Source organism: Scyliorhinus canicula, chromosome 1 (genome assembly GCF_902713615.1).
Source record: "Scyliorhinus canicula chromosome 1, sScyCan1.1, whole genome shotgun sequence".
Lineage (NCBI taxonomy): Eukaryota > Metazoa > Chordata > Chondrichthyes > Carcharhiniformes > Scyliorhinidae > Scyliorhinus > Scyliorhinus canicula.
Genome location: NC_052146.1, coordinates 205621825 through 205637216, shown reverse-complemented (window position 1 = coordinate 205637216; position 15392 = coordinate 205621825). Strand labels below are relative to the sequence as shown.

The 15392-nt window shown below is 47.7% G+C and overlaps 1 protein-coding gene across 3 annotated transcripts in view; it reads right to left on the bottom strand.

Moving 5' to 3' along the window:
• The window catches only part of LOC119971165 (1-phosphatidylinositol 4,5-bisphosphate phosphodiesterase beta-1), a 983652-nt gene that overhangs the window by 114952 nt on the left and 853308 nt on the right, over positions 1-15392 (bottom strand). For all 3 annotated transcript variants that reach the window (XM_038806377.1, XM_038806362.1, XM_038806370.1), the window contains one exon: positions 3319-3499. In XM_038806377.1, the coding sequence (XP_038662305.1) occupies positions 3319-3499 (181 nt within the window). The remainder of the gene's footprint in view (positions 1-3318; positions 3500-15392) is intronic.

The following is a 15392-nucleotide window of genomic DNA, read 5'->3' as shown; positions in this document are numbered from 1 at the left end:
CCCGGGGTCACAGGTCCAGGAACACTGGTGGTGTCCATGTGCGTTGGTCTGAGGGGGAGATGGCGGCGCCGACTGGCCGCACATGGTCCGGGGAGGTGAAGGTGGCGGCGCCCATTGCCCATAAACAAGGGGAGTGGGGGCGATAGCGGCGATTGCGCAGGCCTGGCACACCGCGGCGAAGTGTCCCTTCTTACCGCAAGCCTTACAAAGGGCAGCGCGGGCCGGGCAGCATTGGCGGGGCTGTTTCTGCTGGCCGCAAAAGTAACATTGGGGATCCCCGGGGTTCGCTGGCTGGCGCGTGGCGCAGACGTATTGGCTGGGTGAGGCCCCCGCTGGGGCGGCCGTCTGGGGTCCACGATGCGTAGAAGGGGATGGGCCGCACGGCTGGGGGTGTAGGCCTGAACATTGCGCGAGCCAACCGTCATAGAGAGCGCTAGCTTCTTTGTCTCTGCGAGATCGAGCGTGGCCCCTTCTAAACGTCTCTGGCGTATGAGGTCCGACCCAATCCCCGTAACAAACGCGTCCCGCATAAGATGGTTAGAATGTTCAGTGGCCGTAATGGCCTGACTGCTCCAATTCTGGCCAGGCAACCCCCCACGGCACTCACCCTCCCCAGCCCCCCCTCCCTGGCACTCACCCTCCCCCCCCTCCCCCGGCACTCACCCTGCCCGGCACTCACCCTCCCACCCTCCCTCCCTCCCCCCCAACACTCACCCTCCACCCCCGGCACCGACCACGATCACTGGCATGCACCCTGCACCGGCGACCCCCTCCCCCACCTACTGGTTGACGCAGCTAAAAAGGTTGTTTGATTTACACGGGCGTGACCGGGACTTCAGCCCATCCAGCCCGGAGAATTGGAGCAGCCCTGTGGCCCACAGCGCGCGCTGGCCCTCGCTATTCTGTGAGGCGTGCGGCACGATTCCCGTAGCTGTGAATTTTTGGCTGCCAGAGAACATCGCGGGCGTAGTCGGAGCGGGATTCACGACGCCGCCGGCGCTTCTCCAACCCGGCGGGGAGGGTTTGGAAAATCCCGCCCCCTCGTCTCCGGCACTGCCCTGTTATCAACTCGGGCTTTCAGTAACTTATCTGGCAATAATGTTTTGGGACCAGAATGTCACATGACACATGGTAGTTAGGAGCCTCGGAAGAATCATTTGGGTAAAATCCTCCCCCCGCCGATTCTCATCCCAGGATGGGCTGAGCGGGCGTTGTAAAAACGCCGAGACCCGCCGGTGCCGTCCACACCTGCTCTCAGCTGGCGGGAACTCGGCGTGGAAGGGTCGGGGGCCAGCTTGTGGGGGGGGGGGGGGGGGAGAACCGGCCTGGGGGAGGGTAGGGGGTGGTGGCTCTGATGTGGCCTGGCTGGTCTCTCTGGCTGGGGGCCTCCTTTCTGCTGCACCGGCCCCTGTAGCCCTGCGCCATGTTGCATCGGGACAGGTGCATTGAAGAGAGCCACTGCGCATGTGCACGTTGGCGCTGGTGTCACTGCGCATGCGTGGATCCCGCGGCGCCTAGTTGACGCCGGGATCAGCAGCTGGAGCGGCATGAACCGCTCCAGTGCCGTGCTGGCTCCCTATAGGGGCAGAATTACTGATCCTGAGGCCGTGTTGACGGTGTCGAGAAACGCGACGGCATTTCCGATGGCGTCAACACTTAGCCTCAGGATCACAGAATCCCGCCCCCTATTTTTCTCCCATTAATGACCCTTTAATGCAATTTGTATTAAATCATTCATTTACCTCTGTCAATGACAGACTAAATCCGCATTCACTTCTTTTGTTTTTATTCTTTCATGTGATGTGGGCATCACTGGCAATGCCAACATTTGTGCCCATCCCTAATTGCCCTTGAACTGAGTAGTTTGCCAGGACATTTCAATGAGCAGTTTCGAGTCAACCGCATTGCTGTGAGTATGGAGTCACATGTAGACCAGACCAGGTAAGGACAACAGATTTCCTTCCCTGAAGGACATTAGTGAACCAGATGGGTTTTTAACAACAATGATAGTTTCACAGCCACCATTATTGAGCTTTTAATTCTAGGTTTTTAAATCAAATTTAAATTCCACCAGCTGCCATAGTGAGATTTGAACCCATGACCCCAGAGTGTTATCCTGGATTACTAGTCCAGTGACATTACTATTATACCACTACCCTCCCCCACAACCATCGGAAACAATATTGCCGACATACTCCACGCCGACTCCCGACCCCCCCCCCCCCCCCCCCCCCCCCCCCCCCCCCCACCCCGGTCATAAAGTACTGAGGGGCGGATTAAAGAGGGTCAAGTGGGACTTCTGTCCCACATAGGGGAGGAAATTGCGCCCTCTGGAGCTGCTGGCCAATCCAATTAGCTGACAGCTCCACCTGTCCCGGCAGCGCCAGGAAGGCATCAGTGGTCATTGCTGGGACTGCAGGAGAAGAGGATTAATCCCCCAAGTAGGTAAATCTGGGGTTGTCAGCTGGGAGGGTTTCTGCAGGTTAGGTAGGGGTAGGAGGTTGGGGGTGGAGTTTAAAGGAGTGGGTAGGATGGAAAATAGGACCAACCTCCGGAGCAGCAAAGAGCAGACCTTTAATATCAAACCTGTCTTCCTTCCCACCCTTTAAGCATTGGAGTTAAAATAAAATCAGGCTTCCCACTCCTGCCTTGCTGCACACGCCAAAAGCTATATGACACAAGCAGCGTATTATTGGTTGGATTGGTTGGCATGATAATGAGCCTAATTGACCCTTAATTGTTTATTTAAATATGGCAACTGACCTGCCAATTTTGGTGCCCACCCACCACCCTCCCCATGATGCTTTAAGAATTTTAATACAGTTTTAAAATTCGGGAAATGAAGAGCGGGGATCAGTAAACGTGACTCTAAAGCCACGGGATTTTGATGAAAACTCAAATGGCTCAATAATGTTGTGAAAGGAAGGAAACCCTGTGTCCTTACCAGGCGTGGGCCTGTGTGTGACTCCAGTCCATCACCAGCGCAATTTACTCTCAACTGCCCTCTGAAGTTCCTTGCCTATCTAATCAGTTGCAGAAGGTCATCTCAGGATAGGCAAGGGATTATTGGTTCTACCAACCATGTCCACAGTCCTAACATGAACAAAGAATATCTATCAGATCGCGTGGACTGTAGCAGTTCAAGAAGACAGCTCAACCACCACCGTCTCAGGATATCTGGGAGATGGGCAATAAATGCCGATATATATATGTGTGTTCAAATATGACCAGTAGAAAAGACTGAATTGAGTATTAGTTGCCCATTAAATACGTACATCTGCATTATGAAACAAAGCATGAAGTGACACTCGTCCACACCTGTTTAACATGTTCCCGCTTCTGGTATTTCTCGCTGTAATACTGCTCCTGTCTCAGGTTTAATAGCTGCTGCTGCTGTTGATCTTTGAGCTCTGCCAATTTCTGTGTCATTTCTGCATCGAGGGCAGAAAGTTCTTGCTCGATACTTGAGCTGGGATGTTCTGGACTTGCCGATTCAAGTCTGTCAGGTCAACAAAATAAAAGCATGACACACTTGCATTATCACACCGAAGCAAAGAAACCCCACGGTAAATATTTTTCATTTAGCGGCACTACATTCAGCTTGAATCAAAAGACCCAGCTGAAATGAAAATCTATTTTCTCTCTCTGCATTTAGAGTTTTCTGCTTTTTCCCATTATTCAGCATTTTTATTGCATTTATCTATCAAAATTATGAGTGTATTTCTTTCAAGTTAAAAAAATTCCTTCTTCTATTCCATCGCAAAAGTGCTGCAAAGGAGGTTCCTGCCAATTTTGGGATGTTTTAAAATTCTCATCCTTGTTTTCAAATTCCGACATGGCCACTATCACTGTAACATCCTCCAGCTGTACAACCCGTCTTGATCTTTCTGCTCTTCCAATTCTGGACTGTAATTCTCTGGTCATTGTGATTCACTTTTCCCGCCGGCAGCGCACTCCCGCCCGTGGGGTTTCATGGCGGTGTGGGGCGGTTACAACGGGAAATCCCAATGACAAGCAGCGGGAAGGTGGAATCCCGCTGCCAGCGAAGGGGGCGCCACAAAGAAATCCACGGCTGGGGAACCGGAGAATCCCGCCCTGGTCTCTTGTGTGTTGTAATGTGCCCTCAAGGGATAGCAAAATGCTTTCACAAGATGGGAAGTGTGTGTCACGTGATAAAGTCTCAGTTTCACTGTGGCCCATGAGCACAACACAGCGCACACAGATCTGCTGCTGGTGTCTTCGAGCTTCCTCTCCACGTGCAGTTCTTATGTGACTAGCTAAATAGATTGACCCACAACATACTTATACAATCCCTTATGAGTGATTGATGCTTTCGTATCATTATAAAAACACAACATTTTGCACTTTGCTGATTTCCATCACGCCACTGTTCAGGGTTTGCCCTTCAACTGTCTCGGTCCTAAGTTCAGGAATTCTCCAACTTTGGGCAGCACGGTAGCATAGCGGTTCGCACAGTTGCTTCACATCTCCAGGGTCCCAGGTTTCATTCCCGGCTTGGGTCACTGTCTGTGCAGAGTCTGCACGTTCTCCCTATGTCTGCGTGGGTTTCCTCCGGGTGCTCCGGTTTCCTCCCACAGTCCAAAGATGTGCGGGTTAGGTGGATTGGCCTTGATAAATTGCCCTTAGTGCCTAGAAAGGTTAAGCAGGATTACTGGGTTACGGGGATAGGGTGGAGGTGTGGGGCGCGATTCTCCGTTCCCCAGGCCGGGTGGGAGAATCGCGGGAGGTCCGCTCTGGCAACCCCCGCGATTCTCTCACCCTCCCCAAAATGGCGTGTCGCGTTTTGCAACACTACGCTCGGAGAATCACGGGTCGCCGTTTTTCACGGCGACCAGCGATTCTCTGGCCCGAATGGGCCGAGTGGCCTGCCGTTCCCGACCTGTTCATGCCGGCGGCAACCACACCTGGTCGCTGCCGGTGTGAACATAGTGCGAGAGGTAAGTTTGGGGCCTGTGGGGGGCGGAGTGGGGATCGAGCACCACGGGCGTGCTCGGGAGGGGACTGGTCCGTGATCGGTGCCCACCAATCGTCGGGCCGGCGTCTCTAAGAGACGCACTCTTTCCCCTCCGCCGCCCCGCAAGATCAAGCCGCCGCGTCTTGCGGGGCAGCGGAGGGGAAGACGGCAACCGCGCATGCGCAGGTTGGAGCCGGCCAACCTGCGCATGCGCGGCTGATGTCACTAAGGCGCCACCGGCCGCGTCATTATCGACGCGCCGCCTTGACGCCAGCGTCAAGGACCGGCGGCCGAGTTTCACGGAACGCCGCTCCTAGCCCCAGGGGAGAATAGGGGGCAAGGAGCGGCCTCCGACGCCGTTGTGAAACACTTCGGGTTTCACGACGGCGTCGGCCGTTGCGGAGAATTCCGCCCATGGGCTTGGGTCAGGTGCTCTTTCAAAGGGCCGGTGCAGACTCAATGGGCTGAATGGCCTCCTTCAGCATTGTAAATTCTATGATTCTAGACCACTCCACCTTTTTTTCTATCACTCTCCCATCTTTGAAAATGCTGCTCACCTGTGCCGATGTCTCCTTGATTCATTTAATGTCAAACTTTGTTTGATAACAATCGCGGGAAAACACCGTGTGACATTTTGCTGCATTTGAGATGCTATACAAAGTCACTGCGTTATCATTGATGTCAACCAATTTATTCCTATTTTAAATTGCTTGCAAACCGGTTTGACATTTGACGTTTAACACAGCCATACAAGTTAAAATGAAAGGGGAAAAAAAACACTGTGAACGCTGGAAATCTGAATTGAAAGGAGAAAATGCTGCAAAACTACAGCATGTCCGACAGCATCTGGAAAGAGAAAGTGATGGATTAACACAACCTCTGTTAAATGGAGTGTAAACAACATCATTTTCGTCTACCAAAATCACTCAACAATCAGTAAGGGTAGTTTTAACTGGCTGAAGAATAAGTGATATAACCATTTGACAATCTATACTTCTCTCTATCATCTATTCCTCAGAGCATTAAACATTAATGCTGCCCCCACAGTCATTTTATTTTGTTTTGGAGGTAACGTTTATTGCAAAAAAGCTTCGGGTCACCTTACATCAAGGATTGAGGCATCTCAGCATTAGATCTGTTGCGGATAGGGATTTAGCCAGAGGTTCCTGTTGTGAGTGTCGGTGTCATGTTTGAGCCATTCAATTACAGCGCCTGGAGCTCACACTGATGCACAAAGGCTGCGCGTTTTGTCACCTTCAGGGCTGCAAAACCCTCAGAATGGAAATCTGGCCACAAGGTGGTGCTGCGTTGCAGCAAAGCCACAGAAATGTAACGCCCTTTTCAGTAATGATGCAGACCGAGCACAATTTAGATTCGCCAAAACATGAGAATGGGATTGGGTTCACACTCAGCTCTTAGTTTTACATTAGAGTTGATTGTGGTAAGGAAACTGACCATTTAGAATTTAGTAAAGGGGCACGCAGTCTGGAACTGAGAAGTGAGTGAGACTTAGATCGAGAGTGAGTAGAGAATTAGGTTCATTGGTGGTGGCACAATGGCACCAGGGACCTAGGTTTGATTCCGACCATGGGAGAATGTATGGAGTTTGCACTTTCTCCCCGTGTCTGCGTGGGTTTCCTCCGGATACTCTTGTCCAAAGATGTGCATGTTAGGTGGGTTGGCTATGCTAAAATCCCCCTTAAAGTGTCCAAAGGTTAGGTGGGGATAGGGCAGGGTAGTGCGCCTTGGTAGAGTGCTAGAGTGGATCAGTGCAGACTTGATGGGCCGAATGGTCTTCTTCTGCACTGTAGGTATTCTATGTGAGAACTCGATACACTGGGAAAGAGGTTCTTTGAGTAATATTCATTGCGACACGTAAAGTGCATTAAGTATTAAACGGATTTGTCAGTACTGGTAGGGGTTATTAATAGTTGTAAAACTTTAGGTAAGTTAAGGCCAAGTGAAATTAATATATGTAAACCGAAGTAAAATAAAGTTAATGTATGGGAGAGCAGCTTGGACATGTGAAATATGTGTCCTGTAGTAGGTGGGAAGTTATATAGACTACTCGTGACCTAGATGACCGCTTGTGCAGGAAATGTCACCAGCTGCAGAAACTTGATTTTGGAGCTCGAGTGATGGCTGAAGTCACTGTGGCACATTTGCAAGGCAGAGAGCTACGTGGATAGCTCAGTCAGAGAGGTGGTCACACCGCAGGCTAGGAGCAAGAAGAAAGGAAATGGGTGACCATCAGGTAGTCCAAAAGAACCAGGCAGGTAGTGTAGGAATCCTCTGAGATCCCACTCGCGAATTTGTTTTCCAGTTTGACTATTGGTGAGGGTGCTGGCTCCTCAGAGGAATGCAGTCAGAGCCACGCTTTTGGCACAGGCGGCTCAGCTGTAGAGGAGGGGAGAACAAAATAGGGGAAGAGCTGGGCTGATAGGGAATTGGTTAGGTAGAGGAACAGACGGGCATTTCTGTGGCCGTAGACATGCGTCCAGGATGATATGTTGCCTCACTGGTGCCAGGGTGAAGCATGTCATGGAACAGTTACAGGACATTCTATTGGAGGAGGGTGATCAGACAGAGGGCATGGTAAATGGTGTTACCAATGATTTAGGTAGGAAAGGGGCTGATGTTCTGAAGGCAGAATTCAAGGAGGTAGGAAAGAGATTGAAAAGCAGGGCCTGTTATGCAGTAATCTCAGGATTGCTCCTCGTCCTTCATGCCAGCGAGCATAGAAATAGGATAATTGAGTGATTGAACACGTGGTTGCAGAACTGGTGTAGGAGGGAGCGCTTCAGATCTCTGAGGCAGTGGTACCGGATCTGGGGAAGATAGGACAGGTACAAGATGCACAGGCTGCATCTTAACAGCATCAGGGCTAACATCCTGATAGGAAGATTCCCTCGTGCTCTTGGGGAAGGTTTAAACTAGATTGGCAGGGAGATGGGAACTAGAGAGGGAGCTCAGATTTAAGCGAAGCAAAATTGTTAAAAGGAAGAAGAAAAGTAGAAAGTAAAAATAGAAGACAGACGAAGCGCAGGCAAACAAACTAGGATGAGAAGAGAGAATAATGGCAAAAAAGACCAATTAAAGGCACGCTATCTGAATGCTTGTTGCATCCACAAAAAGGTTGATGATTTGAATGCACCAGAAAAGCAGCTCGCCTTGGGGCAGCACGGCCATTGAAAGACGGGAGACCCCGCTCCCAGGATCTACCCGGCTCATAGAGCCTTGCGGTATTCAATGCAATCTCACGAGACGTTGCAATGTGAATCCCGCCCACACTTTTTAGCAAATCTGCATATTAGAGCGAGGCAGTAAGCCTTACTCTAATGTGCAGATTCCAAAGGTACCTGAGGCTTTGAGGTTCAACCCCTCAGAGACTTTGGGTGAGTGCTGTTCAGCGCTGATCCCCACAAATGAGAACCAGATGGAACGGCACTTTTGGGGGTTGCTGAGGGCATTGGAGGCTCCCACCTGCATGCCATTTGGGCAGGGTGGTGCCTGACACTGCTGGTGCCACTTGGGCACCCTGGTAGTGCCAGCTTGGCACCCTTACAGTACCACCTGGGTGCCAGCCTGTTACTGTCAAGCTGTCATTTTTTTTTTTGCAGTGTGCAACCGGTCTGGGTTGCCTGGCATGGGTGTATGGGGGGCGGGGAGGAAGGGGGTGGGGAGGAAGGGGGTGGGGAGGAAGGGGGCGGGGAGGAAGGGGGTGGGGAGGAAGGGGGCGGTGGTACCCTCCTATGTGCTTTTGGGCTGGGGGGGGGGTTTGAGGATCGTTTTGGAGGTCTCGGAGATCAGGACGCCATTTAAAATGGCACCCCAATCTCTCGCTACAATGATGAGCGGAACTCTGCAAAGTAAAAAAAAATGGGGCTATGTGTGGCCTCTGCTGCACATTCCCTGTTCAGGCCCCATTTTCAAGGTGAGTCACCGGGAAACACATGGCTAAACCCGTTCACTAGGGGACTTTGTTCCCTTTTGGGAGAATCGTACCCATAGACTAGGTTAACCAAACCAGCACTGATACTGTGGAGGATGAATTCCTGGAGTGTGTATGAGATGGGCTTCTTGAGCAGTACGTTGAGGAGCAAACTGGGATCCAGCTATTTTGGATTTACGATTAATATAGAACATAGAACAGTACAGCACAGAACAGGCCCTTTGGCCCTCGATGTTGTGCTGAGCAATGATCACCCTACTCAAACCCACGTATCCACCCTATACCCGTAACCCAACAACCCCCCCACCCCTTAACCTTACTTTTTAGGACACTACGGGCAATTTATCATGGCCAATCCATCTAACCCGCACATCTTTGGACTGTGGGAGGAAACCGGAGCACCCGGAGGAAACCCACGCACACACTTGTGTAAGATGAAAGGGCTAATCAATAAGCTTGCTGTAAAGGTGCCTTTGGGAAATAGTGACCATAAAATGATAGAATTTCAGGTTTAATTTGAATGTGATATAGTTCACTCAGAAACTAGAATCCTAACTCTGAAAATTAAATTGTGATGGTATGAGGGATAAACTGGCTATGGTGGATTAGGGAAATATATGAAAAGATTTGATGGCAGATAGGCAATGGCTAGTACTTAAATAAATATTACATGGTCTACAACAGGTATACATTTCTCTAAACACTCAAAGAGAAAGGTAACTCAACTGTGGTTAATAAAATAAGTTAAAGATTGCATTAGCTCAAAGGGCGAGGGTAATAAGGATGCCAGAAAAGGTGGCAATCCTGAGAATTAGGGGTAATTTAGAACCCAGCAAAAGAGAACCAAGAAACTGAAAAAAAGGGAAAATAATGCAATCAAACAAGGAACATAAAGACTGTAAAAGCTTCCTTAGTTACGGAAAAGGAAAAGATTACATAGGACAAATATGGGCCCATTAATGGGAGAGGAGGAGAATTTATAGTGGCGAAAAGGGAAATGGCGGAAAAATGGAACATTTACTTTGCGTCTGTCTTCATGGAGGAAGATTCAGAAAATCTCCCATACGAGGCGACCAAGGAGTTTGTGAAACTGAGAGACTGAAAGAAATTAGTATCAGTAAAGAGGGAGTACTCAAAAATATTAACTGGATTGAAGATTGATAAATACCTTGGACCAGATGAGCTTCATCCCAGATTGTCAAAGGAAGTGACCAGAGAGATAATGGATCCATTGGTAGATAATGGATCCATATAATTCAAAATTCTATGGATTCTGGAAAGGTACCTATCTATGGGCTGGAAATGAACAAATGTAACCCCACTATTTAAGAAGGGAGGAAGAGGAAGAACGGAGAACTACAGACCTGTTAGTCTGGCATCAGTAGTAGTAAAACTGTTAGAACCTATTATAAAGGATGTGATAACAGAATATTTAGAAAACAATGGTAAAATTGGGAAATATAAAGGAAAATAATGTTGACATACGTGTTGGAAGTTTTATTGAGGATGTTACGTGCAGCATTGATAAAGGAGAACCAGTGGATGTGCTGTATTTGGATATTCAGAAGGCTTTTGATAAGGTTCCACAAAGGATTATTATTATAAGAAGGTCAGTAAATAAAGTTAGAGCACAGGAGATTAGGAGAAATATACTCGTATAGTAAGACAAAAAGCAGAGAGTAAGAATAAATGAATAATTCTTAAGATGTGGGGACCAATTGTAATATTTCCAAATTTACTAATCCACCAAACCTGCTGGGAACGTATATCCTGAGGAGGATGGAAAGAGGCTTCAAGAGGACTTGGACAGGCTAAGTGAATGGGCTAGAACATGGAAGTTGGGGAATAATGTGAATAGGTGGTGGAAAAAAAGATTGGCAGAATCTTTCTTAAATGGTGACAGGTTAGGAAATGTGAGTGTCCACGGGTATCCTGGCGCACGAGTCACTAAAAACTAGAACGCAGGCACAGCAAGCAATTAGGAAGGCAAATGGTATGTTGGCCTTCATCACAAGGAGATTTGAGTACAGGAGTAAAGATGTCTTGCTGCAGTTATATTGAGCCTTGGTAAGACTTCCCTTGAAGTGTTGTGTAGCATTTTAGTGCCCTTACCTAAGGAAGAATATACTTGCCATAGAGCGGGTGCAACAGAGGTTCACCTGATCAATCCTGGGTGGTGAGTCTGTCTTATGAAGAGAGACTGGGGAGACTGGGCTGGTATTTCCTAGAGTTTAGAAGGTTGATCGGTCACCTCATGGACATTTACAAAGTTCTTACCTGGCGTGACAAGGTGGATGTGGATAAGATGTTTCCCTGGATGGTGAGTCGGAAACCAGGGGACACAGTCTCGGAATAAGGGTTCGGCAATTTACGATTGAGATGAGGAGGAATTTCTTCACTCAGCGGGTGGTGAATCTTTGGTATTCTCTACCCCAGAGGGCAGTGGTAGCTCAACCATTGAGCATGGTCAAGACAGAAGTCGATGGATTTCTGCTGCGACTTAATTGACTTCACTAATTATACTTAAAAAAGACAAACAAAGCCACGTTTCTGGCCAGTAGTCTGTTAGAGTGAACTCATCCAGTATCCAATTGATAGCAATTAGATTTTGCCACCTTGAGGGAGCTGCAGCTTCAAATGAGCAACATAATAATACATCAAAGCCATTAATCTCTCTCCTTATAATGTCACAGATCACTGGACATACTTTGAGCAAAGACATGGGAGCGCTATTAATATATTAATAAATAGCTTGGCTTCTCATGCACACAAAGCTTTCCTCATCACATTTTCATGTCTCATTTCCTTTTACCGGTCACTCTGCCCATCACATGTGAATTTCTGTGCCACAGCATGCCCTGATTGACTCAAATTTTATTTTACAAATAAAGCAAATTAGAACTGAGCAGGTTTTGTGCATACTACCCATCTGGTAACACGCTAGCATGGAAATCACAAGCTCAAAAAAACGTTAGTAATTCTTGCAAACGCAAGCTAAAATGAATGAAAGAGCAACCAGATCAAAACTCTATTGCAAAATCTTCTTTCGTCAGCGATTACGTCTCCCCCCCCACCAGACTGTTGACTAAAGTTTCTAGCAAATTTTAAAAATACATATTTCACAAGAAGATGATTGAACCTATATATAAAGTTATCGTTTGTATCTTCGTACGTTCCTTAACGTTTCCACTTGAAGGCCTCAGCATCATTGGAAGCCTGGGCTTGGAGATGGTGTGTTTCCCATGTCCCCAGCACACTGCCAGCTGATGGGAGTCTTCACCTGTATATGTCCTTGCAATTCTTAAGAGTTTCCCAATATTAACCAGTATGATTATGGACATGGACTCAATGGGCCGAATGGCCTCTTTCTGGGGGGGGGGGACATAAAATCATGGCCACATTCGGGGGTGGCAACGCTGCACCCATTGCCTGCCCACCGTTGCTGGAATTGTACCAGTGACAGGGTAATTATGTTGGGCATGGCCAAATAAGGCACTTAATTGGTGCCATGTGGAGAGGCCACCAGTTAAACCCTCGTGAGCTGGCTGTGGACCCTGGGTGACCCTATGTTTCAGGCACCATATGCCCAATGAAAATGAGCACACCCACTTGCTCCCCAGCCCTCCCGATTGTGGCCCCACTCCTCTCACTGCGGCATGTCGAATTTTCTCTCGGCTGCAGCTCAGCACTCTAGTGATGTAAATTGTTGTTTTATTTAGCTCTTTAGATGTCAGATTTTCCACAAGGGCATTGATATGAGCACGAGATACAACTCTGTGTGATCTGCAATGGTTTGCCCTTTTTCCCTTGAGTACTCCCTTCAAATAAGAGCAAGAGATATTTTGGCGGTAAATCAGCTCTCAAATGGACATTGCATTTTTGCCTTTCCAATGTTCACACTACAGTGTGACTTTTATTGGACATTCTTTCTATATTTCGACTTGTATTTCTTTCCCCAGGACAAATTTAGGTGTCTTTTTTCAAACTCATTAAGTAGTTAAAGTACAGTAGTTCATGGTTGCTATGCAAGATTAAGTGAAGATAGCATGGAGGTAATAAGGTCCCAAGCCACCTTGAAAATTTGGCATGAGAACAATGGCAGAGGACACTTGCCTCAGGTTGATCGAATTCAGATGGGCAGAGCTTCACCATCTACTGCCTGGACGCTTGTAGCCAACTTGTAACTTCAAGATGGCATTGCAAGCAGTTGCCCGGTCACCACAATCTTCAATGGTCATGTCCGATACCCATTACTTTGTCAGGAACTGTGTACCAACCAACCACCCTGTTCCTCACCTGTATCAAATAGTCAACTGATGCATGAGTCAGTTCCAAGAAAAGAGTGATGAAGATTGGGCTGCTTGTTTTAGAGAAGAAGGCTGAGAGAATAATTAATCAACCTTTTCAAAATCATAAGGGGTGCTGAGACAACAGGCACAGAGAAACTGTTCTCAATGGCGAAGGCTCAAGAAGCACAGGATACTGATTTAAAGTGATTCGCAAAAGAATAAAAGATGACGTGGGGAAAGTATTTTTTACGCAGTGAGATTTTAGGATCTGGAATACAGTGCTTGATTGAGTGGTGGAAGCAGGTTCAATCATGGCTCACAAAACAGTAATCAAAAGGAAAAGAATCTCAGGGCCATGGGGAAATGGCAGAAGAGTGGGACTGGATGAGTAGTTCTTACAGAGAACTGGCACATGATGAGTTGTAATGGACTGAATGGTCTCCCTCTGTGCTGTAACCATTCTAGAATTCCATTCGCACTAAACACGAGGAGATGGCTGCCCAAAATCACTGCACTCCAGCATTTCCAAAAGTACACAGGATCGCTGGTGACTGCCATGTATCCAACTTTAACCCCATCCAATGTATCAGTAAGCGACCAGGTTTGCACTGTAGCCTTTGTGGTCTGAAGCTTATAGATGGATGTGTCAGGAACAGGAATTTAGTAGACATGAAGCAAAAAAAATCAGTTGATTTTACACCCTCCATTTAGTACCAGCATGAAAGTGTATCCAATAGTGCAGGAAGGCCTAACATGCACCATGGTATGACATTCCTGTTATTGTAAATTCACACTTAATCTGCTGTGCTGCCTGCAACACCTCTCAACTCAGCAAATATTATATAATAATGCATGTATGATGGCATGTTCTGTGGTATAAATGACCCTGCTATTGTAAAACCTTGGGCGAGATTCTCCGTCCCGCCAGGCCCATTTTCTGGCACGGCCATTGGGAAATCCGCAGGCACGAATGCGCTGTCGGCGAAGCAGAGGATCCCGCCGACGGAGAATCCAGCCCCTTGTGTTTTTGTGAACAAATACAGTGAAAATTCATTCACCAAACATAATTAGAATGATGGACTTAGTTAACTATTCACCTTTGTGCGCCTCTTTCTGTGCTTTTTGTGGAGGTTTACAATACTGTGATTTTGCCTGTCCAAAATGTTTTTGAATGCACCGCAAGGGGTGAGGTTGTGAAGTCCCCTCTTCAAGTGAAGTTCGTCATCAGAGGGAGGTGTGGGCCCAAGATACAGCTCGAACTCTGATCCTGGTTTACCCAACAGGAGCAGAGCTCTGTGAAATGGCTTTCTGAGTGAGCTTCATAGTTATCTTTTGAAGCAAACGTAAAACAATAGAAAAATGCAATATAAAAACAGAAAGTGCTGGAATTACTCATCAGATCTGGCAAGCGGCTGTGCAGAAAGAAACAGAGTTCACTTTTCAAATCGCATATGATTCTTCTCCGGACTCGACTCGAGACGCAAACTTTGTCTCCCCACAGATGCTGCCAGATCTTGCTGAGTATTTCCAGCACTTTGCTTTTATTGCCAGCATCTGTAGTATTTTGCTTTTCTGTTTATGTCAAAAATAAACATTTTCTTAAATTTCCATGGTAATGTAATAGTGGGTGTGAGGAAGTGAACAAACAAATATGATGGACAGCAGGACCCTGAGGGTAATGAGTTCACAGACATAGAACAAAGGGATGAGCACAGCATGGCTAGGAAGGGGCAGGGGAGCTTTGCCTCGTGGAGAGAATAGTGAAAAGGATGCTGGGTAACAAGAGGCCAGGATTGGGAAAATGCAAAGTGAGCCAATCAGGATATATGGCCAGGTCAGAAGGTGTATACATTGGCCTATGGGAAGCTTGTATGCGAAGCTTGATGTGGTTCAATCAATATGTGCTGTGATTTCTTTGTCTTAGCTCTCACTAACTTTTGGGAACTCTAGAAGACAGCTGTGTGTGTTCTAATGTCCCACGAGTGAGTCAGCCTTGCAAGCTGGTGGAAATAAAACAATAATTTTTATTGTTGCAGCAGGGTAGCATGGTGGTTAGCATAAATGCTTCACAGCTCCAGGGTCCCAGGTTCGATTCCCGGCTGGGTCACTGTCTGTGTGGAGTCTGCACGTCCTCCCCCTGGGTTTCCTCCGGGTGCTCCGGTTTCCTCCCACAGTC